Source organism: Pocillopora verrucosa, chromosome 5 (genome assembly GCF_036669915.1).
Source record: "Pocillopora verrucosa isolate sample1 chromosome 5, ASM3666991v2, whole genome shotgun sequence".
Taxonomy (NCBI): domain Eukaryota; kingdom Metazoa; phylum Cnidaria; class Anthozoa; order Scleractinia; family Pocilloporidae; genus Pocillopora; species Pocillopora verrucosa.
This window is the reverse complement of record NC_089316.1, coordinates 10,169,109-10,193,354: the sequence shown is the minus strand read 5'-3', so window position 1 is coordinate 10,193,354 and position 24,246 is coordinate 10,169,109. Positions and strand designations below refer to the sequence as shown.

Sequence of the window (24,246 nt, the reverse complement as noted above, 5' to 3'; positions counted from 1 at the left end):
CACAAACGTCAGGTTACGATATCATTTATTTGTGTCATCTTAACAAAAATTGTGAAGATTTCTAGAGATTAAGTGTATGATCAATATTCTATTAAGGTACCTCTAAAAATATGCATCCCACAGTGCTGAGAGTCGATGAGCTAAGCTTAAGGCTTATCGTCGCAAGATTAGATGATAGTTGACGCTAGTAGTTGATGTAATGGGTGGATTATTGGAAAAGTCATATGAAGAATGGAAGGCTTATTCCGTAATTTACGGGAAATGAAGGACGATAAACTATTACTATGGAGGCGTTCGTTTTCTTAACTTTTCCAGAATTAATTACTGTTTATAACATTGCGCGCGTGCTTGCCCAATATAAGTCCTACTGAGCCGCTATGAAAAAATATTTATTTACGCACGCCCGTGCGTAAATAAGATGACGTGAGCATTTTTTTTACCTGGCTTAAGAGTTTCCGTCCTGTGAAGCTGCAGTGCAGCTTTCCTTCTCTTTGAAATATGGAAGAGACCAGCGAAGAACTGCCCAATTTTTCTATGAGCATTGACCTTTTAAGTCCTGATCCAACAAGCATCAAACTCAAACCCGAAAAAAACTCGGAAGTTGCACGTGTCGCAAATTGACACGAGTTCATTTGGCTTTGATTTGCTCCATTTTCTCCGTAAATTTTGAGCTTTTCATTCACAGTTATCGGTTCACTGGATCAAATGATCTCGCTCAAACCAAAGTATAAAATGTGGCGTGTTTTTTACCAGCCAATAGGGACGTTTGTTTACTTTCTTTTGTGCATTGTGAGAATTTTGCACTCTATCACAACAAAAGACTTCTTCGCGCGGATCCTTGTTGTCGCTCTGTTATAAAAGAATTTGCTCATGCTTTTAGCTGTACGTATATCGAGTTATGGATGCACTTGGGAAGTTTGGAGAGCACTCATAAGGCTGGAGTCGCTCTCGGCTGCGCCTCGAGATACTCTTACGCATTTTGCGTGCTCTCCAAACTTCCCGCGTGCATCCATAACTCGATATACGTACGCCAGGCATGAACAAATTCTCAAATGACGCTTTTAAAAATTGGCAGAAAAATGAATCCTCTAGTGAAACAACTATGAACCTGCCTAAATTGCCCAAAGATAGGCTGAAATAAAACAGATCAGGCTAGACCCTTCGAGATCACGACTGCGAAGGTCACAGTGAGAAGATAGCTTTTACGGCTAACGGTTAAAATGTTGGCCATTTTGCAGCGAACGGTTTTCAAATGTCTTTCCGAACCGGTTATTAAAATTATTTTTAAAGTTAAAATTATGTTTAAAAGTCTATAATTAATAGCCATTGTTCTGAAACGCATTCACTTAAGCTTTAGAGCATTCACTGTAGCTTTAGAGGAAAGCAATAAGGGTAATTCCTAATGGAGTTGCTGTTGGGTTGATCCGGTGCAATGTTCTTTTTTCTTGCTGATTTTCATTTGGTGGTAGAGTTTCAGGTAAAATAACACTCGCTCGTACTTTTTCGCGTGATCGTTAAGGCTAAGAAAATCGATCCGATTTCTCTTGAGCGCTGAATAGAGCGGCGTTCTTCACCGATTTCAATTATTGTCATTACCGCCTTGTATATTCCGATTGGCCTCTCCGTCCAAGCTTAGTATGAAGGTATTATAAGCTCAGCCATTCCCCAAATTCTGCATGAAAAAACTAGAGATCATGAAACACACAGGTCACCTGTCATCCTTATCCCACGTGCAAAAAGAAGAACCTTTCTGCCAAATAAATATGATTCCGTAGGACCTTAGCCAAATTAAATGTCTTTGTTTTCGTTATAGTGGTCAGGGCCGTAGCTAGCTTGAGGCAAGACGAGGCAATTGCCTCGTCGTGATTTTGGCCTTTTTTTTTTTCCCGAAGGAACGTTTAATTGAGAAAATAATCCCCAGAAAAAAATCGGATTGGCTAAAAGAGCATTTCTGAGCCTCTAGATTTCAAAATTTTCAGGGGGGCGTGTCCCAGAACCTCTAGCGGCTCGCGCCTACGGTGCTCGAAACTTGCCTCGTCGTTTTCTGAAGTCTGGCTGCGGCCCTGGTAGGGTTATACATACCGTCTAACCGCATTAGCCGCAGGACAAGACCCTTTTCAGCGTAAAATTTAGACAGTTCCAAAAATGACACATCGTCTCATATATTTTGCAAAGATAAATGAAAACACCATACCTCTGTTTAATACAGTTAAACTTCTACCTAAACCCATTTTGTATAGTAAAAATTTATCTGAATTGATGCACGATGTTAACATTGCCTCAGATTCAATAAACATACGTAGTTTGCGGAAAAATCATAAACTCATTCTACAACGCACGTTTTTCTACTTCTAATAATATTTTTCTAAAAACCCTCAAACATTTTTGTACAAAAAAGTCCTTTCTTAAGAATCTGCGTCAGACTATGAAATGATGTTGCATGCTCTCTGAGGGAGCTACGTACTAAAAAAATCACTCAAATTTAAATTTAAAAAAAATATACTGCCTAGTATTTTCGAAAGAGAAAATTGCCTTTTCTACGCACACAAGATCATCGCAAAAGTGCGATTTTCGAGTCATCAATAACATCTATAAAATACTAGACGACCATGAGCTAAATATCGCGATTTCTGCCGTGCATCATTTCCAATTACTTGAGATCATCCTCTAAGTACCTCTCATAAATGAATGCAGAGGCACTGCACATGAACTATTTACCTTCGAGTTTAGGATTTATCATCTGTATTTTCATTCTTGATTTTCTAAGCGAGTGATCCTCGCTAACACTACGAGTGAGAATACTTCTAGATAACATAGTTTGGTGGTTCGTGACTAACATTAAAACACATCAATTGTATTTCAAATGATTATGATAAAGAAATTTATACGCGCGCTCTGATTGGCCATAAAACCATTTTACATGAGCGTATGTAAACACGGTTTTCACGCTGAATCTTCTCGCGGAGTTCTCCCTGCTATTTATTTAGCAGTAACTCAGTTTCTTTAAGTTTGTTTTGAGTACAGTAATGGAAGAAGAAGATTTTCCTAATTTTTCTTCGGAGTTTAATTTTCCCAGTATTCAAGACACGGCCGAAAAGCCAAATGAACAACAACAACAAGCACGTCGCTTTCCTTCGTTGTAAGAAGAGGCTCTTTCATTAGTTATTTTATAAAAGAAATGTAAAATGGTTTCCGTGTTTACATAGCCTGATGTAAACACGCGGAAGGTTGGGAGAACACTCGATAAGCTGGAAACCACTCCGCCTCGCGTCGTGGTTTCCTACGCTTATCGAGTGTTCTCCCAACCTCCCGCGTGTTTACATCAGGCTATGTGAACACGGAAACCATTTTACATTTCTTCAGTGGAACATACTTAAGCTCTTATGAACATGGATTTAAGGGTTTATTTATGAATCCTCCTATTACGAGAAGTGGATTTGCTTCAAATTCAGTCTGCACCACAGTAGCGCATAGCACAACGTGATAGCTGATGAAGTTTGTAGATGTAGTAAGATCCACAGTTTTTCACACCAATAACTGTTGGGTCCTGGCAGCGGTTGTTATAAGCACGAAAGCATACCGTCCTGTCAACTTCACCATCTTCCACTGAAGGATGAGAACCATTCAACCAGCCTGGGTTTACTGTACCACATCTGCGTAATGGCACAAGATTAGTTGGCATTTTTGTTCCTGCAGCTCTCACAAAACGATACCATCCCACATGGAGTTTGTCGTCACACAAACTAGCTGATCTTGTGTAACTGCTCTTTCTATTGGCATCACTTAAGTTCTTGTAATTATTGCAGTGTTCGGCTACAAAGTCAAAGAAATATAAATTATTTATTTGAATTATTGACGCTAAAATTTTAACTTAATTGCAAGAGTCTCATAAGGTTAAGGGTTTTAAAAGCTTCATAAGTTCCTCTGACATTAATATAACAGGGTGCGAGGCTTCTGAATCTTTGAAAAATTATCAGGAGTAAACCTCCACCCCTCCCTTTTCTGTAACACTGATTTTATATTCTTTGCATGTTCTATCACCTCGTTTTGGATCTTTCGCCATGTAATATCTGTCCTTGTTCTTGACAAAGTCCTCTGGTCTGGCCTCTTTAGTTCGGTTGTTTAACTCGCATATTGCAATGAACATAACGACGTTGTAGCTTTGACATCTGACATCAGCAAGACAAGCGTCTCTGCATTCCAGAGTACCTGGTGCAGTCTTGAACGTCTTGTAAGTGTGGCCCTTGAGCATCATTTGGTAAATCGAGTATAAGTCGCCGCCAGCTCCACAATTCTGACTGGCATTGTCACGGAACAGTTGAGAAATGAAATATAGCACGGTAAAAAATGAAGCTTGGCGACCAGCTATGAGAAGCATATCAGATTTATGACTCCTGTGAAGACAAGATGAACATTTGTAATGTTTGATTTAAGGACCTTTTTGGGAAAAAAAATCCCTTAAAAGGTTATTGAAGAAAAACGAAATTTTGTCGCTTTAAAATCCGCCTTCCCTCCCTCTCCTTTTGTAGTTTTAATTTTTACTGATCAGTTTGCGGGGAAAATGAGAAACTGCTTGGAAACGTCAGTTACTTTGACGGCTTGTAAAAGATTTTAAGTATAGGAAATAAAACAATTTCGATTGTGATTTAGTGGAGGATAAAGTTTTCTATGACATCAAAAATTGCTCAAGCTCGTGAGGTGAGTGCAATTTGTAGTCTTGAAAATTTACATTTCTTGAAATCGGTAGTCTCACCTGTTTCGTCATCCATTCAAAAACTAATCACCTTTTAAAAATTCGGTGACGAGAAAATTCTACTTTTATAGGAAATCGGGCTTCACACATTACTAAAGATCGATAATAATTGTATATTGTAACGTCCGGTTAGAACTTTAGTATCTGTACTTTAGTGCCTATTAATTTTTTTTCAGGAAAAAGAGAACTACAATTAATGGGGAACGGGTTTTCACTTAACTTTTTCAGACTTCAGTTTTAATTTGTAAAAGAGATTGTACAATAAACTGCGGCATTACACATACCTGGTTAAAACTACTCGTTGTTTCTAAAAGAAAGTCCCATTGGTTTTCTCTTGAGGTGTGAAGCACTTTTGTTCAGAGCAGGTTGCCAACGGCCAACTGAACCTAAAAGGTTGATTAGGGGGAATAATATTACACCACAGACGACCTCGTAGCAGATTATGAGCCATTGTCCTTCCACAAATTGGTACATCTTCGTTGTATCAGCGGGATTCTATTGGAAACCATTATTATTCTTCTCAAACTAGACTTTGTTATGTTTTACGGCCAATTGGAGCTGAAATGATGTTTAGGGAGGAATTATATTACGCCACGAACAAACTCTTGCAGATAATTAGCCACTATCCTTAATTCCTTACGGTGGTGCATCTTTGTTGGATCAGTGGGATGCTATGGTATTCAGTTAAGTTTTTCTCCCTCTGGGTTCTGCTGTGTTTAATGGCCAACAGGAGCTGAATTGATATCTTTATGAATCATTTAGTAACGTTGAGCTTCCGCAGTATTTTTAGAACATTTTGAACACAAACATCTCAGAGATTAATCTTTATTTTTCGATGTTCAGGTGGCCAATTCAATATTTCTTTCTTTGTCAAGTAGCATCAATCCATCAAGGAGTATTTTCAGTAGAAACGTAACTATTAAAGTCACAAGGAGTACATCCAAAATAAATGCTGTGGTATAAAAACGAGGCGAGAGCTATCGCAATTGAGACTATCTTGAGTTTGGGTGTATTATTATGGTGACACTCAGAGACCGATGTAGCTTTCGTTGTAATTTTGTCGTTCTATTTCATACTCGCGTGCTTAACGCCTTCTGGAGGACAAAAGATGTTTTCAAACTGAAGGTCATTCTAATTGCAACGGCAGGGTAGGCGAATGTTGTGTTGGAAATCTCTCGAATAAATCTCATTAATGTTTTATCATTTCAATGCTATTTTAGACGACTGGATTAGAAACTTTTTGAAATGGGTCCAATTTCATTTCTTTCTGTCGGTTTTGCTACAAGAGTAACTTTAATTTCAGAAAACATCTGAGGTGATAGAATTTTTTTAAAAAATTTGCTATTTTACATAAGAAAATCGCGGGCATTTTAACACCTGCAATTTTGAATAAAGGAACTCAGTCCCTAGCCTCATGAATGAATTAGTTTCACTAGGATATCACAAAACTGTTTAAGGATAAAATCCACGATATTCGATATATTTTTTAAAGCTTTGAAGAATTTATTTATATTTTAATTTTATGGTGGTCAATCTTGTGACATTTATCCATCGTTGTTCGATGAAATCCAGTTAACTCATCAATTGTTGCAAAAGGAAGAGTTCCGGAGATGGTTATTTTACCAATGATAAATCCTTTATCGCCTTGTACTGAAGTGGACACAATTTTTCTTAAAATAGATGCTCATTAGGAGTATTTAGTGATAACGGAAGGGGTGGAGTGTTTTCTGAAATTTTCAAACTAATAAAATGGTTCTAGTCATTAAGGGGTTGGCGTGATTGCAAGATACCGTATTTCTTCACCTATAAGCCGAGCGATTTTTTCAGTATTTGACACACAAGTTTGGGAGATATTTTTACAAGAGAAGGGGTTTGGCTTATAGCCGAAGGTTTGGGATTAAAAAACAAATACAAATTTAATGTTAATGCGAAATGACCGTAGATTCCGTGACTGCAGCGCTCTTTACGTGACATGCTTTAAAATTGTCATGACAACAACGTATTTCTGAACACCAATCAGATTCTTTGCTTCCTGCGCATTGAAAGACGATCTCACTCAACTCGGCAAAAACCCTTCTCATTTCACATTACAAATGAATACTAGGTCTCTCTGCTGTGAAAACCACTCCATCGTTTGCTCTTCTAGTTCGGGACACCTGGGAGTGAAACGGCCCATTTTTGCACGTTTTGCCGCAAGAATAGTCGCCTGGTCTCTTCTCTAGCGTCGCACTCTGGACTCGCTAAGTGCATAATCTCGAGCGATTTCCAAGCTGTTTTCTACTAATTAAATTGATTAATTAATTAAATTAAAACGACCTTCGCCTCTCAAGAAGCCGTTAAACAAGCCAATAACAGAATTAATCTTAAAGGTACAATTTCCTCGATTGTGATTGGTTTTAAAAAAATTATATTTTCACTGATCCACGTGTCAAGTTGCTATCGGACAGTTTGTCATCGGACAGGGTTATTGATTAATATCAACTGAGTTGATAACGTAAATTGGCCACCCTAAGGGGTTTGAAAGCTGACGTTTCGTGCGGTAGCTCTTCGTCAGAGCACTGTTAGTTGACAGTTCAATAAGCCTATCACATTCAAAGTTATAGTTTAAATCAACCAATTAATCAAGCAGTTGAACACTTCACGCCTCCTATGTCAGTCTTTTAATGCAAATTTTCTCTTTCTTTCACAACTTGACTACTCTTTCGTATGATTACAGACCTCATTGGACTCCACTTAGTCCTATCACATTTACCAAAATGATTATTACAGATTACTAACCTACGGTTGCATCGAGGTTCAAATATCATCATTTTAAGACAGTTCAGTTCTATCCCGGTAGTTTTAGCCTGGTTTGTTTGTCTGGTTATCTTTTGGACGAAGTTAAGTTGATTCTAAATGGTTGCGAATTTTGTATGTGATCCCGCGAAAATTTTATCAAAAATGCCTATTTTGTTATCGGTAGGTTGCGATCTTATTTTAAGACATGTTAGATTATCATGGCAGAGCTCTAGCCAATAGCCATACTGCAATCGAGTTTACCTTTGAAGCACCGATAGTAAAAAAAAATTCTTACTCCGCAGTAAGAGGAATATTTTTTGGCTTTTGTTTTTCTTATTTTGCTTATATATTTCTTATATAGTGCTTGAGTAGCGAAATTGAACAGACGCTTTATGATTATTCACGACTGAGAAAGCCTTTAAGAACCTCTCACAATGGACTGAACTCAAGCGCCATCTATGTTAAAATTATTTTTACACTTACAAGATGTAAAATAGTCTTTACTGCCTGATTACAGGTTAGTGGAGGACACATTTGATTTGCTTATTGTGTTTTTCAATCAAGAGAGATATGACAGTTCACACAGATGCATTGTAATACGACAGCAGTGTAAGTGACCGTGGTATCACAACTCTTTGTTTGTTAACCAATGTTGTCTGCTGTGGACTAATTCCAAAAAAAAATCCTTTGTTTTCCGAACCAAAACAACAGTTTGAAGTGGTCAATGCAGGAAAGATAAAGCTGAAAGATTTCCTTACATAATTAATTTACTTTTTTTTGTTGTTGATAAATTCGAAGCCTACTGGAGAGTTCTCCTTAGTAAGTGAAGGTAGAAGGTTACAAAAAGCAGCACAAACTGTAAATAGTTTATCAGCAAGAGGCACAAGTGGTATAGGCAGATTTTTTTACAGGTCCATTTTGGAAGTTGACTTTCTTTCCCTCATTGCAATTTCAGTACTTTAGTTTCTCGGCGAAAGATTTCAAAATGTTTAATATCACGGCCAACATGACTAATATGACGGCCAAAGTTGGAAATCCAATATATATGGATAGATCACGGACAGAACACGCCGGGTACAATAACTGTTGCTTGATTCTCACGTCGCGCAGTTTAAACAGGCTATCCTTAAATGAGTTTTAGATATTTTTCAAATAATGTAATGATTTCCGTCAGGTGGTGGTGACTGTAAAGTCCCAAAAATCAGCAAAAGGCTAATACATTTATTAATTCGCCTGCTTTTCCAGTTCATTGAGACACATACGAGCAAAGTCCCGAACGTCAATTGAACACCATCACGCTAACAGTTTGGAAGGACGCAACCACTCGAACAGGTATGCCTCAACGTTTGCTCAAAGGACATCGTACGCAAGCTTGTTTCAGTAAATACGTCCAGTAGTACCGTCAATACTTATTTTAGCGATAAATTTGGCCTATCATGGCAGCGCTCCAGCCAATCATCATACTGCAATCGAGTTTACCTTTGAAGCACTGATAGTAATAAAAATTCTCACTCCGCAGTAAGAGGAATATTTTTTGGCTTTTGTTTTTCTTATTTTGGAAATAGTGCTTGAGAAGCGAAATTGAACAGACGCTTTATGATTATTCACGACTGAGAAAGCCTTTAAGAACCTCTCACAATGGAACTCATGCGCCATCTATGTTAAAATTATTTTTACACTTACAAGATGCAAAATAGTCTTTATTGCCTGATTGCAGGTTAGTGGAGGATACATTTGATTTGCTTATTGTGTTTTTCAATCAAGAGAGATATGACAGTTCGCACAGATGCATTGTAATACGACAGCAGTGTAAGCGACCGTGGTATCACAACTCTTTGTTTGTTAACCAATGTTGTCTGCTGTGGACTAATTCCAAAAAAAATCCTTTGTTTTCCGAACCAAAACAACAGTTTGAAGTGGTCAATGTAGGAAGATAAAGCTGAAAGATTTCCTTGCATAATTAATTTACTTTTATTTATTTTTTTGATAAATTAGAAGCCTACTGGAGAGTTCTCCTTAGTAAGTGAAGGGAGAAGATTACAAAAAAGCAGTTCAAACTATAAATAGTTTATCAGCAAGAGGCACAAGTGGTATCGGCAGATTTTTTTACAGGTCCATTTTGGAAGTTGACTTTCTTTCCCTCATTGCAAGCCCAGAATTTTAGTTTCTCAGCGAAAGGTTTCAAAATATTAAATATATATCGCTATTAGACGGCCAAAGTTGGAAATCCCGCGAAGAGTTTCGCTAGCTCTTTGTGTCACAAACCAATAAATGCGTAGATCACGGACAGAACATGCCGGGTACAACTGTTGCTTAATTCTGACGTCGCGCAGTTTAAACAGGCTATCCTTAAATGAGTTTTAAATACTTTTCAAATAATGTAATGATTTCCGTCAGGTGGTGGTGACTGTAAAGTCCCAAAAATCAGCAAAAGGCGAGTACATTCATGAGTTCGCCTGCTTTTCCAGTTCATTGAGACACATACGAGCAAAGTCCCGAACGTCAATTGATCGCTATAGCGCTAACGGTTTCGAAGGACGCAACCACTCGAACAGGTATGCCTCAACGTTTGCTCAAAGGACATCGTGCGCGCACTTGTTTCAGTAAATACGTCCAGAAATACCGTCAATACTTATTTTAGCGATAAATTCGGCCTGCAGCTCTTGCTTGACCAAAACCACGTGTTTGAAACCCGTCAACGCTTTTGTAGGGGGAACTGTAAGAAATTCCAATTCTAATTAATGAGCTATTTCAAAGTACAAGTCCGGCACAAAATCAGAATGCCTTGTGGGATTAGCAGATCCCCACACCAAACCAGCAGTTGAAATGGTCATTTAACAGTTGTGTACTCAGTTGCCAAGCCTTTGATTTGAAGTGAGGCTGAAGTTGACCATGTAGTGGTAGAGACCAGTATCTACTTAGCATGATAACAAAGTAGTAAACATTTGAAAAACAGAAAGGCTTGTATCAAAACCAGGTCACCCTTGGCCTCACCCTGTTCAAAGGCTTAGCAACCAGGCACATAACCGCTTTAATACCTCTTTTTACTTTCGCCATGAATCTCTCCCAATGTGACTCGTGCATGGAGAGTTTCAATCGACTGAAAATACACGAGGAGCATATTTACGACAAGCATTTCGACCGTACAGATGTTGATGACATTTCCTTATTTTATTCCGACATTTCTTTACCGCTGGTCTTTGATATATTCAAGGCTAAGCTTCAGGCAGGCATTCTGAAAGGAAAAGTTCAAGATCGATCAGGAAAATCAAAAAGGTTGATTTATTACTGCCCCCTTGATTTTTCCGTGGGAACCTATTCAGTTCGACGTCGACGACGGGGAATCAAACATTATGAAACCTGTTGTGTGAGGGTTGTATGCGCCACCTCAAAATGCAGTAATCGTTTTTGTCAGACTGGTCTTGTGCCCAGAGTGGTAATAACAATTTTTCCGGATGGAGGCCACAACCAACGATCTCTCATTGAGAATGAAGCGTATGGAGTTTAAATCCAACGTTTTGGCAAAATAAAATGAAAAACGATCTATCATAGCCATGAAGTGGAAAAGCCAGTCAGAGTGATGTAGCCTAATCAATACAAATGCATTAGATACTAGCTGAGTCAAATTGTGGCTGAATTAAAAAAGACAAACAGAGCTGTACCTTGCTCATGCAGCTGAGATGTTTACATTAAGATGTAACGATATGATTCAAGTGCTGCGGATGTTCCCAACTCCAGATCTAGTTGAACTCGAAGAAGAAGTTCTCCAGCTAAACTGATTGAAGTCCCACGTAATCTAACCAAACTTAGTCAGATAAAACTTTTCCAATCTGTTTTTTCAATACAATACGATGAATCAGAGAGAATTAACCCTTTGCTTTTTCTATCGACATAAAACAAGTTTGATATCAAGACGAATAGATGTAATTTTTGATTACAAGAGATAATCCGTAGAGCAATAGAATTTAATCATTAAAATGACGATAGAAGTTGTTCGTAAATTCGACGTGTGTATCTTTGACATCATGTTAAATCACAGCTATTTTCCTAGCATGAAAACAAGTAGCGTGTAAAGAACTATGCTCAATGATTTGGCCCTACTCTTTTATGGTAAATAAGAGAGATGTGATATGCATTCCTAGAGAATAATTTTGATTTATCTCATTCCTTCACAACATTTTAGGGTCTTTTCATACAGATACATCTTTTGGAGATTGAAATAGGCCGACAGGTGTCGTTAATGTCAATTAATGATATCCTAATAGACGAAAATAATAAGAGAGAGAGAGAGAATTCAAACATGCCATGTCCTTCTTGCCGCCCCTCACCACTCAGAGTAGTAGAGTAAAATCGACCATACATGCATTGGTCTTCTTCACCTGACTCTGACATTGATTTTTTACTCGGCAATGGAGAAACTCTCGATGAAACAAATGTAGGAATCATCCACTTCATAACAGTTTAGTAGAAAAACGAAGATCATTTAAATCTGAGCAGTTTTTGAGTGCGTTTTGCTCACACTGTTTCTTATTATATTTGATCCCCAAGGGCTGAAAATTGAATTAAATTTCATCATAATACTGTAATGGCTCCGTTAGAAGCAATGTGACAGTGTAAAAGGTTAAAACTCAAAGATTTATTTCAGGTCACCGTAACAAATAAATAAAAGCCATCGTTATTGGTTTGAGAATTATCTGCTACATTTCATTATTTTTAATCATCCACTTCATAACAGTTTAGTAGAAAAATGCTACGAAGATCATTTAAATCTGAGCAGTTTTTGAGTGCGTTTTGTTCACACTGTTTCTTACTATATTTGATCCCCAAGGGCTGTAAAATTGAATTAAATTCCATCATATTACTGTAATGGCTCCGATAATAGCAATGTGACAGTGTAAAAGTCTAAAACTCAAAGATTTCTTTCAGGTCACCATAATAAATAAAAGCCATCGTTATTGGTTTGAGAATTATCTGCTACATTTCATTGTTTTTAAAATTGTGAATAATATATAAGTATCATCATATCTATACATGTACGAGTGGTTTAATGGCTCTTAAGAGACCACTTGGAGTGTTGTCTTTGTAGGAAATGGTTGAATACTATATTTTTGATGTAGTTTGATTGTTTGTATGTGATTTTTTTTGCAGCAACCTGCGCAAGAATCGAGCAGGAAGATATTGCAAAGAGGATTTAAATGGTATGGTAAATGAACGTCTTGTAGTCCACCACAAATTACTCAATCAAAAAAAAATCATAATTTTTTTATGTGTGTTGGACATTTTAATTTCATCAGTAGGAATTATCTTCACTCATACTAGGAACGGTAATCCCAAAAACCGTTCAGATACCTTCAGTTAAAAAAATTCAGCATATTGTAACAGAACTCTCTTTATCCAAGATGGCGGTTGTTTGTTGTGTACTGTTGTGTTCTGTGTGTAGTTCCCTCTACACAATTCTCACAAACCTTCCTCTTCATAAATCATACACCGCACACATTTTACCGAGAAAGATACAACTTAGAATTGGAAAAAAAAGATACAATCCAGAAGAAGAGCGCGTTAGACTGCTCTCATCTTTCGAGTGAGCGAAGAATGATTGAATTGGAAATCATAGTAAACCGTATCGCCATCTTCGTCTTTATCTTCAGCCTTCAAAGACTGCCTAGTGTTGTTATGCGATTTTTAAAGCTGACCTCTTCATGAAGGGTAGCTATAGAGGATTTCCAATATTCATACTTGCCTTCGTCCGCAATGGCGGCAATTTAACCATGGACAACACAAATGAACGAAAGGACAAAACTCTAAACGCAGCCTCAGCCGGCAAATTATTACCGAAGAAAGTGAAGGCAAAAACACAGTGTAGATTTTGATATAAGAAAAAATCGTGTTTTAAAAAGAACCACCCGCTGATGCCAAAGATAGAGAACAATAGAAATCCACAACCAGTTCCAACGACGAATTTCAAATGTGAAACAGTTCCTCAATTGTTTTAAACTTTTAGACGTGTCACAGCGCACAGCGACGCTGTTCCTTTAATTTAAAACCACTTTCTTACTTTGGTCGATTAAAATGCGACTCTTGAAACTATATCTGTTGTTAACACCAAATAAGAAAGCTTTCTGTATGTAACCAAAAATTAAGTGTTAACTCAGTTGCCTTAGCAAGAATCTTGGCATCATTCTCGAAAAGTATTCAAGGAACCAAGAAATTTATGCACGGCTAATAATTTCCTTTCCATATGCAGTATTAAGACAATGTTTTCGTAACTCTATAAGAATTGGATTTCCAATCCAAAAGTTTTTCTCCAGAGCAAATATGCGGTTCAATAAGCAATTGATAGAATCCAAGAGTGTTCTTGAAGATAAAAAAAATGAATTGACGAGAAAAGCAACAAAGGAATCCAGTTGAAGCTTTACAGCTTTAACTAATATCGTTTTAAAATAGAGGATTTGATTGATTGATTGAGTTGAAAAACTAAACTCCAATGGTTTGATCGACGGACTTGTCGTCGAAGTGTCAGTCTTCTCGATAGGAATTAATGAGCACGTGCTCTGCTAATACTGAAGGACTTTTTTCGTTTCCAAATTTTCATCCAGATTATTTTGGAGCAGATGTAATTTTCCATACATGTAAGTTAACAGAAGGTTAAAGCTAAAATCTAAATGAAAAGCTTACGCAAGAAGATCTAAGTGAAGGGGTTTCTTGACGCGAAATTAGAAATAGCCTATGATGTTATATCTTATTCTAAAAACAAGTAATTCTTGCGAAAACTGCTGTTAGACGATAATGTACATCAGAAACGTCGATAAAAATTTTTGGAAACGGCTGAAAATCAGGTTGAATATGATTATCTCAGCGATAGTTTTCCGGTTTTCTGTCGAATAATTTTTTTTATGGTCCAAAATAGGCCAGATCGCGTTTGTTATTAATTTTCTTCTTGGATTTTATCCAAAGAGCCTACTCCTTGAAAATGGATCAGGCGCACCCTATGACAAATAAATAAACTAAATTAATTTGAAAATCCTAAAAGGAAGCGAAAGGATTGCCTGAAATTCCAATGCTTAATGCCATAGAAAGGAAATTCTTGGATAAACAAGTAAACGAAAGTCAGGATTGACATTATGATCACAGCGAGAGTTTTCGGCATTCTTTTTGGTTAACATTCTAAAAACCAAGATATGACCATACTCTTTTCAGGTTACCTCGTGATTAGTCCCAATCGTGAACGATTATTTCTTCAATTTTCTTTGGAATGTCCGTCCCTTACAATGAAAGCTCGGCTCGACGGTTAAAAAAGACGCAATGAACAGTCGACCTAGTCGAAATGCGAATAAATTTGCAATTACTGCTTTCGTACTTACCACAAAGTATCAACGTGTTCCTCAAGCAAAACAGTGCGACTGCAAGGCGTTGAACCAACTCAGTTGTTATCATATCTTCTTGAATAAAGAATAAGCGAATGGCCCAGATTTTTGGTTTGTAATATCTTCATACCCTATAGCTCCAGCTAATCAGCTCAAGGTGTAAATCGCATTACGTGTAGATATTTCCATTAATGTGTGAGAAATAGACGTCATCGCTCAGCCAAACTGCTACAACGTGTCTGCTTAAGCAAAATGTCCGTATATGGCTGCGTTAAAGCTCAAAATGGAGAGTGGTTGAATAAACATATTATCACATATTTTTTGTAAAGATGATCCGTTTCATTCTTTATTTAGCCTCTTTTTTAATGCCGCTTTTACCAAATTTTCTCCTGAGCTACATATCACTTGCATGCAATGTATAATTTTTTCAGTTCGTTCTCATGCATTAACTTCCCGTAGCAATGAAAGACCATATAGGACACAGAGAGCCAACAGAAACGAAAAGTAGATATGAAAATCTCCTATTGAAGCGTCCAGAAGAGGAGAATGCGCCATTACCTACAAAACTTTTTGGTGATTTGACAATTTTCGCTCTTTCTTCTCTATCTGGCTCTTGCAAGAAGATTTGGAAGTTGGTTATGACATGAAGAGGCATTTCAAAATTCCCTATTCCTTCGTTAGACCAGTATGAGCGCCGGCCTTCGCAAATGCTGACTAGGCAACATTTCGTTTACAAATCTCTTTGCAAATGTTTTTGTGGTGTATGCATCCAAACTTTCACGTTACGCCAGATATTAAAATTTAAGCCTAGAACAAGCGATATTTGATAATTTAGCATAGAAAGGAAACAGTTATGAAACAGGCATCATTCAGTGGCAAAAAAAAGGGGGATGGTAGTAGGTGAGATGTTGTGATACGCACCATCTTATATTGTCGTATTTCATCTTTTAAAAACCCAGAAGGCTCAATTATTTCAATTTAAAAAAGAAAAAGGCCCAACTGTCAGCATTGCTAAAGTTTTGAGCTCCGCAAAAAAGAAAAAAGTATTGGTTTTTTCGCGCTCTCCTCGCTCCGGTAGCTCATAATCATGAGATGCGAATTTATAAACCAGATTCGCGCTCACCATCAAATGCAAAAGTTCTCGTAGAGGGAGAACACAAAGAAACCACGAAAGATGGAATCAGATCATAACTTTTCATGATTTCTCGACTGCATTTGAACCGAATATGCCGATGTCAGGTAATTTCTTCCTTCAAAGCCGATACCTGTTGCTAATCATCTAGAGCTGGTCGTCTGGTAAGGTAGGCTCCTGAGGTCAGGAATGAGTCTCTGGAACATAACTGACGTATCTGTTGTAATTATTTTTAGACCATTGAGTTTTAACTACCTCAGGGGAGGGGCTTAATTGTAAATGTGTACCTTTTTAGTCTGATTTATTAATTTTCCTATTCATCTTCTTTTAAATAGCAACGGTACTACACTTTCGAAGTTGGATCTTTGCATTTTGCAACCGAGTTCGTTGCTGATTAGCCAGCCAAGTCGCTCGAGGTTTGATAATTCCCTCAATTTTGTTTTTGTTGTCTTTGCCTATGCCTGCGCTGTTGTTGTTTGGTTTTGTTTAGGTTTAGTTTTGGCTTTTTGTTTTTTTTGCTATTCGATGAACTTAAAAAAATAATTAAAAAAAACATTTCGTATGTATTGCCTGGTCCCAGATGTTTACTTTACTGCGTTTGCAAAGCGACTCCTCGTTTCTGTAAAGATATATAAGATATATATGTACTCTGGGGTATTACAACTTTTAAGGAAAACTTGATGTTAACATGAACAAGAATGAAATGTTTTGATATAGATAGTGCTTGTCAAAGATTAGGGGACATGGCGTAATACTACCATGCTCACTTGTTACGCATGTGCAAATCGTGCTATACCCGTATAAATACGCTTCCAGCCGTCTCAAATGCACCTTTCCGGTTCATTGACATACCTTAGCTTCACATTGTGTGACGTTGTATTGCCGTGAAACAGAAGGGAATGTCTTGTAATATGATGTGCTATTACAAAAGATGTTAATAAGTACCTGAAAGTTCAAAACTGAAATCAAACCCAAGCAATGTTGTGTTTGTATTTCCTGGATCATATGGCGCATGCTTGTTGCCACTATTGTCATCCTGCTTTTTATCTTTTATTCCGACAGATCATAAAGGGATCGTAAGGATATAAGGGTTACTGAATATTTAGTTTGCAGCGTTTGTCTCCTGTTTTCTTTGGCGAAATATATTAAGAATGGGTAGCTGTGTTAGTTTCTGTTGCCATAACATTTTATTCCTTCGCACTATGTGCGGCGAAGGTTTCCCGCGGTCAGTACTCTAGAGTTTCGTTGCTGTAGACAAATTACCCTAGTAAACCAAAAGCTAACTTTGGAAGAAAGAATCAGCTGTATCACAGGGCACAATAATTTTTCACCACGAAATTATCGGGTCAAACCGAATGGAAAACGAGTGATTCATCTGATTCAAGTTAATCTTAAACAGTGATTTTAATAGAGAAAAACTTCTTAAGTTTAAGTGCAGCATTTCCGTATGACTCATTACGCTCAAAGGAAATAACTGACATCAATATTATAAATGAATATTTCGTACGCATCAACTTTCACACTGCACTTGGATTCGTTACCATAATCAAAAAATATTTGTGTTTCTTTATCTCGCTGCAGATCTGTCATCACAATGACATTGCTACTGTTACTACTTTTAGTTTCTCGAGGACAGGAGGGAATTGATGGCTCGTGCCAAGCCCTTCGAGCTTGTGTTTATGCTAGTATCCGCCTGAGGTTTCGTACTGTTCATACAACAGGATATCGGTCAGCTCAGGAAAGGGCTTGAACTTTCTCACAAATGCTGTATTTCTGTTATTGAAATACGATGGAAACTACAATTGGTAGGATTTTCATACGATGAGAAAAGCGGAAATGTAGTCATGTGGAAAGACAAGGAGTATGAGTACATCTCACGCACGTGAAATAACAATGAGGAGCTCACCATTCTTCGCTTGCGAAATGTCAGCCGAAAAGAATTTTGAAAAATCATATTCGGTGTGGGAACAGACTCCTTAATCAGCATTCTTTTCAGCTGAACCTATTGGTTATCTATCCCTGATTTGACTTGTGATATGTGTTCGTAAGAAGTGTCTTCGAAGCCGCTACGGGGCATAATTAGGCCGACGACATTGAAGAGTAAAATTTCCTCGATGTCGACGATCGAAACGCGTCCTTTTTGGCCATACAGCTACTTCCTTTGGACAGTAGTGCATAGAAATACCGGTATATGTGTATTATTCTTGTAGCTAACGTCAGTTGGCGCTCCGGCCAAGCAATACGTTCGTCCGTTCTTAGAATTTTTTCCTTTCTCCGCCATAGTTGCCGACGTGTCGTCACAGTTTTCTACGCCCACAGCTATAAAACATGATCGTTTGGCCGCGCGCTTAATAGGAACACTTTTTGGCCGTCAAATCCTTTCTCTGCCATGGTTGCCGACGTGTCGTCACAGTTTCCTACGTCACAGCTATATAACATGATCGTTTTGGCCGTGCGCTTAATAGGAACACTTTTTCGCCGTCAAATCGTACCTTCAATGCACGCAAAAATGGTCAGGAGAACTCACTGGGCGCTTAGGTGGATTATTTCTAATTTTAAAAACAGCTACCAACCAGAAAATGCCAAAACAAAAAATTGGTGTCATAGGCACCTTAATATTGTCTCAAATTCAATAAACATACGTAGTTGATTTCCGGAAACATCACAAGCCCATTCTACAACGTACGTTTTTGTAATTCTAATAATATTTTTCTAGAAACCCTCAAACATTGTTGTACAAAAAAGTACTTTATTGAAAATCGGCGTCAGACTATGGTATGACGTTCTATGCTCGCTGAGAGAGCTACCAAAAATATCACTCAAATTTAAATTCAAAAAGAACATATACTGCGTAGTATTTTCGAGAGAGGAAATTCCCTTTTCGACAAACACGAGATCATTTCAATACTACGATTCTCAAGTAATTGATAACGTCTATATAATATCGCGTTTTCTGCCTTGCATCATTTCCAATTACTTGAAATCATCCTCTACGCATCTCTCATAAATGAATGCAGAGGCATTGCAGTTAAACTATTTACCTTCTAGTTTAGGATTTACCAAGTGTATTTTCATTCTTGATTTTCTATGCGAGTGGTCTTCGTTAACATTACGAGTGAGAATACTTCTAGATAACATATTTTGGTGGTTCGTGACTAGCATTAAAACACATCAACTGTATTTCAAATGATTATGATAAAGAAATGTAGAACATACTTCTAAAAGCCCTTATGAACATGAACTTAGGATTTATTTTTTGAATCTTGCTTTTACGTGAAGTGCATTTGCTTCAAAGTCAGTCTGTACCACAGTAGCGCATAGCACAAAGTGACGGCTGACGAAGTTTGTAGATGTAGTAAGATCCACAGTTTCTCACGCCAATTTTTGTTGTGCCCCTGCAATGGTTCCTATAATCACTAAAGCATACCTTCCTGTCAACTTCATCATCTTCCACTGAAGGATGAGAACCTTTCAACCAACCGGAGTATACTGTACCACATCTGTATGATGGCACAAGACTTGTTGGCATTTTTGTTCCTGCAGCACCCACAAAACGATACCATCCCACATGGAGTTTGTCGTCACACAACTTAGCTCGGTTTTTGTAACTGCTCTTTCTATTGGCATCTCTTAGGTTCTTGTAATTATTGCAGTCACGGTGTGGGGCTACGAAGTCAAAGAAATGTAAAAGGAAATTTGAATTATTAACGCTAAAATTGTAACTTAATCGCAAGAGTCTCATAGGGTTAAGGGTTTTAAGAGCTTCATAAGTTCCTCTGACATTATTAAAACTAAGTACAAGGCTTCTGAATCATTTGAAAAATAAGAGAGAAAAAAAATCGATTAAGAAAAGTCTTCTCACGGCAACAAAATGCTAAGAACCATGTCTTGTATAAACCTCCAGTCTTCATGTCACAGCGAGCTAAAATAGAGTTACCAGATCGGGTTGAATCCATCCAATAATTATTACCGCTGACTTTCTTTCCTCCTTCACTTGCCTTGATCTTGCACTACTCCACAGAAAATTCACGAATTGATCCGAGGGGAGTTGCAGTTAAAATGATTAATTTTAGCAGAACGAGAGTAAAAAAGATTCATTGCTGACACAAAGTCTGTTTACTCATATTGTTTGTTTCATCACCTTTAAGATATACTTTGTGGGGAATGTTTATATGATTTACTGTAATGTTAACAGTCTTTTGAAACATCTGTAAAAATATGAGTCAGACAAAGCCGAACGTCATATTGGGTAAATTTAAAGTTACGCTCGCAGATCGAGCTATCAGTTGAATGTCGCCCCCCTCCCTCCCCTCCCCTTTTCTGTAATGCTGCTTTTTAATCTTTGCATTTTCCATCACCTCGGTTTGGACCTTTCGCCATGTAATATCTGTCCTTGTTCTTGACAAATTCCTCTGGTCTGGCCTCTTTAGTTTGGTTGTTTAACTCGCATATTGCAGTGAACATAACGACGTTGTAGCTTTGACATCTGACATCAGCAAGACAAGCCTCTCTGCATTCCAGAGTACCTCGTGCAGTCTTGAACGTCTTGTAGGTGTGGCCCTTGAGCATCATTTTGTAAATGGAGTATAGGTCGCCGCCAGCTCCACACTGCTGACTGGCATTGTCACGGAACAGTTGAGAAGTGAAAAATAGCACGATAAAAAAACGAAGCATGTCGACCAGCCATGAGAAGCATATCAGATTTTTGAAACCTACGAAGACAAGATGAACATTATTTATCGGTAATGTTTGATTTAAGGAAATTTTTGGGGAAAAAAATTCCTTACTAGGTCATTGAAAAAAAACGAAATTTTGTTGCTTTAAAATCAACCTTCCCTCCCACTCCTTTTGTAATCTTAATCTTTACTGATCAATTCGCGGGAAAAATGAGAAACTGCGTGCATGAAAACGTCAGCTATTTTTGACAGCTAATAAAAGACTTTAAGTATAGGCAATGACATGATTTCGAGTGTAATTTGGTGTAAATAAGCACAGAAACAAAAATCGCTCAAACCCGTGAGTCGAGCGCAATTTGTAGTCTTGAAAATTTACATTTCTTGAAATCGGGAGTCTCAGCTGTTTCGTCATCCATTCAAAAATTAATCATCTAAAAATTCGGTGACGAGAAAATGCTACCTTTGTAGGAAATTGGGCTTCGCACATAAGTTAAGATCGATAATAATTATTTATTGTAACGTCCGGTTATAACTTTAGTATCTGTAGTTTCCTTTACTTTTAGTGCCTATTAAACTTTTTTCAGGAAAAAGAGAGCTACAATTGAGCGGGAACGGATTTTCACTTAACTTTTTCAGACATACTTCAATTTTAATTTGTAAAAGAGATTGTACAATAAACTGCGGCATTACACATACCTGGTTAAAACTACTCGTTGTTAATAAAAGAAAGTCCCATTGGTCTTCTCTTGAGGTGTGAGGCACAGATCAGGTTGCCAACGGTCAACTGAACCTGAAAGGTTGTTTAGGGGGAATAATATCACACCACAGACGACCTCGTAGCAGATTATGAGCCATTGTCCTCCTTAAATTGGTACATCTTTGTTGGATCAGTGGGATACTATTGAAAACTGTTATTATTCTTCTCAAACTAGACTTTGCAATGTTTTACGGCCAATTGGAGCTAAAATGATGTTCAGGGAGGAATTATATTACGCCACGAACAAACTCTTGCAGATAATTAGCCACTATCCTTAATTCCTTACGGTGGTGCATCTTTGTTGGATCAGTGGGATGCTATGGTGTTCAGTTAAGTTTTTCTCCCACTGGGCGCTGTTGTGTTTAATGGCCAACAGGAGCTGAATTGATGTCTTTATGAATCATTTAGTAACGTTAAGCTTCCGCGGTATTTTTAGAACAATTTGAACACAAACACCTCAGAGATTAATCTTTATTTTCCGATATTCGGGTGTCCAATTCAATATTTCTTTCTTTGTCAAGTAGCATCGATCTAACAAGGACTGTTTTCAGTAGAAACGTAAATATTTAAGTCACAAGGAGTACATCCAAAATAAAGACTGTAATACGAATACGAGGCGAGAGCTATCGCAATTGAGACTATCTTAACTCTGGGTGTGTTGATATGGTGACACTTACAGACCGATGTAGCTTATGTTGTAAGTTTGTCGTTCTATTTGATACTCGCGTGCTTAGCGCCTTCTGGAGGACAAAAGATGTTTTCAAACTGAAAGTCATTCTAATTGCAACGGCAGGGTCGGCGAATTTTGTGTTGAAAATCTCTCGAATAAATCTCATTAATGTTTTATCATTTCAATGCTATTTTAGACGAATGGATTGAAAACTTTTTGAAATGGGTCCAATTTCATTTCTTTCTGTCGGTTTTGCTACAAGAGTAACTTTAATTTCAGAAAACATCTGAGGTGATAGAATTTTAAAAAAAATTTGCCATTTTACACAAGAAATTCTCGTGCATTTTAACAACTGCAATTTTGAATAAACGAACTCAGTCCCAGCTTCATGAATAAATTAGTTCATCAGGATATCACAAAACTATTTAAAGATAAAATCCACGATGTTCGATATATTTTTCAAAGTTTTGAAGAATCTATTTATATTTTAATTTCACGGTGGTCATTATAATCTTGTAACATTTATCCATCGTTGTTCGATGAAATACTCCAGTGAACTCATCAATTGTTACAAAGGAAGAGTTCCGGAGATGGATATTTTACCAGCGAGATATCCTTTATCGCGTTGTACCGAAGTTTAAATAATTTTTTTTTCCCAAAGACGATACTTATTAGGAGTATTTGGTGATAATAGTGTTGTCTGATATTTTCAAACTAATAAAATGGTTCTGGTCATTAAGGGGTTGGCGTGATTGCAACATTTATTGTTATGACCACCCTGCGCAAGATGATATAGCGTGCAATGGAGGGGGATCCTATGATATGTTCGCACAAAAATAAACAAAATGAGAGAAGGCGAATACAATAAATGTAAACCTTCCACTATTCGACTGACAGCAACTATTCACTTGACTCCGAAGATGACTTCCGCTCAGGTTGTCGAAACGTCAGTCACCACTACCGACAGCAGTCCTTCTCAGGACTACGCTCACCCGGACGATCAAATTACACTATTGTATGACTGAGAATGACAAGCAACTTTCGAAAATATTCAAACAAGATATTTATGAGGGTCAAGGATAATTTGCACATTAACTTAACTCCCGCAAAAAATTACTACCATTAAATTTTAGACTGGATTTCATTCAGGAGAAATCATAACCTTATCATCTCGCTTCTGTGTCGCAATTAAACGACTTTCGTCTCTCAGATTTGACACCTGTTAATAAGCTAGTTTCGAATTGTTTGTGAAAGAAAGTCTGGTGACTAGTTTTTAGCACCAAGTCGAGGCTGGGAGGAATGGGAGTCGTCTCAACATCACAGATTATGATGCGTAAACCTGCAAGTTCCAGAGCTACAGAAGTTTTCAAAGGGAAGAGATATTTAAAATTTTTTAAACGGTAAGAGGGCGGAAAAAGGCAGAACTTCTAGAGCTTTGTAAAACAGTTTAACGCGACGAGTTGATTAATTCCAAGATAACATTTCCAGGAGGAAAATTACTTCCTCATCCACTTTCGGGTAAGTTTGGACTCAGGACTTCACCGGTATTCCAGACATTCTGCTTGGAAAGATGGCTACGATGAAGATGGTCGTAGAAAAGCTTTGAGGGTTTTCACTCATTTGTAGACGGGCATGTAGAGGATCTGAAGAACAGACTGGAGACTGGAGACTGCTATTTCCAGTTCAAAGTAAAACCAACGGAAAGGTCTTAAACTGAAGATGTAAAAGACTTCTACCGGGATTCTATCGTGCTTAAAAATATTGGAAGCATTTGGTCTGCTTACTATGCTTACAAAGGCGGGTAAGTCACAAGTGTGTGCTTTTTTTCCTCTTCTTTACAAGCGAAAGAACCGATGGTTTCCAATTTATTTTTAAATTACATCGGGTTTCTTTGCGAACGAGCTGACTGTCGATCCAAGGTATAAGAGACCAGTGCCCTTGCAGCTCATTCAATAGTTTTAGTTCATTGTAGTGATATGCTATTCAAACTGCTTGATAACCTTGCTCAAACATGATCATCAAACATGTCTTTTACAGTATGATAAACTTCAGCATGAAAGTGGCACAGAGTTTAAAACATTGTACCAGGTTGCGAAGTTGTCGATAGGAAAATCAT

General features: G+C 37.6%; 1 protein-coding gene and 1 pseudogene across 2 annotated transcripts; both read right to left on the bottom strand.

The window, feature by feature from the left end:
* Positions 1-3,312: 3,312 nt before the first annotated feature.
* LOC131788974 (pancreatic secretory granule membrane major glycoprotein GP2) lies at positions 3,313-15,031 on the bottom strand. Of its 2 annotated transcripts, XM_059106062.2 has the most exons (4): positions 14,893-15,031; positions 5,038-5,139; positions 4,042-4,394; positions 3,313-3,813 (listed from the first exon to the last, which is right to left on the bottom strand). In XM_059106062.2, exons 3-4 carry the CDS (start codon positions 4,376-4,378, stop codon positions 3,449-3,451), a joined length of 702 nt encoding a protein of 233 aa, XP_058962045.2. In that variant the 5' UTR covers positions 4,379-4,394; positions 5,038-5,139; positions 14,893-15,031; the 3' UTR covers positions 3,313-3,448. The 2 variants fall into 2 exon arrangements, with proteins under 2 accessions (XP_058962045.2, XP_058962046.2); XM_059106063.2 differs by lacking the exon at positions 5,038-5,139.
* Positions 15,032-19,322: 4,291 nt separating this feature from the next.
* On the bottom strand, positions 19,323-20,714 carry LOC136280700 (uncharacterized; annotated as a pseudogene).
* Between the last annotated feature and the right edge of the window lie 3,532 nt (positions 20,715-24,246).

What these genes read in the sequence shown, in the direction of transcription:
- LOC131788974 (XM_059106062.2), bottom strand. Translation starts at nt 4,378, where the DNA reads ATGCTTCTCATAGCTGGTCGCCAAGCTTCATTTTTTACCGTGCTATAT. An exon ending in GGCGAAAGATCCAAAACGAG is followed by an intron (nt 3,814 to 4,041) that starts GTGATAGAACAT and finishes TTGACTTTGTAG; the next exon opens with CCGAACACTGCAATAATTAC.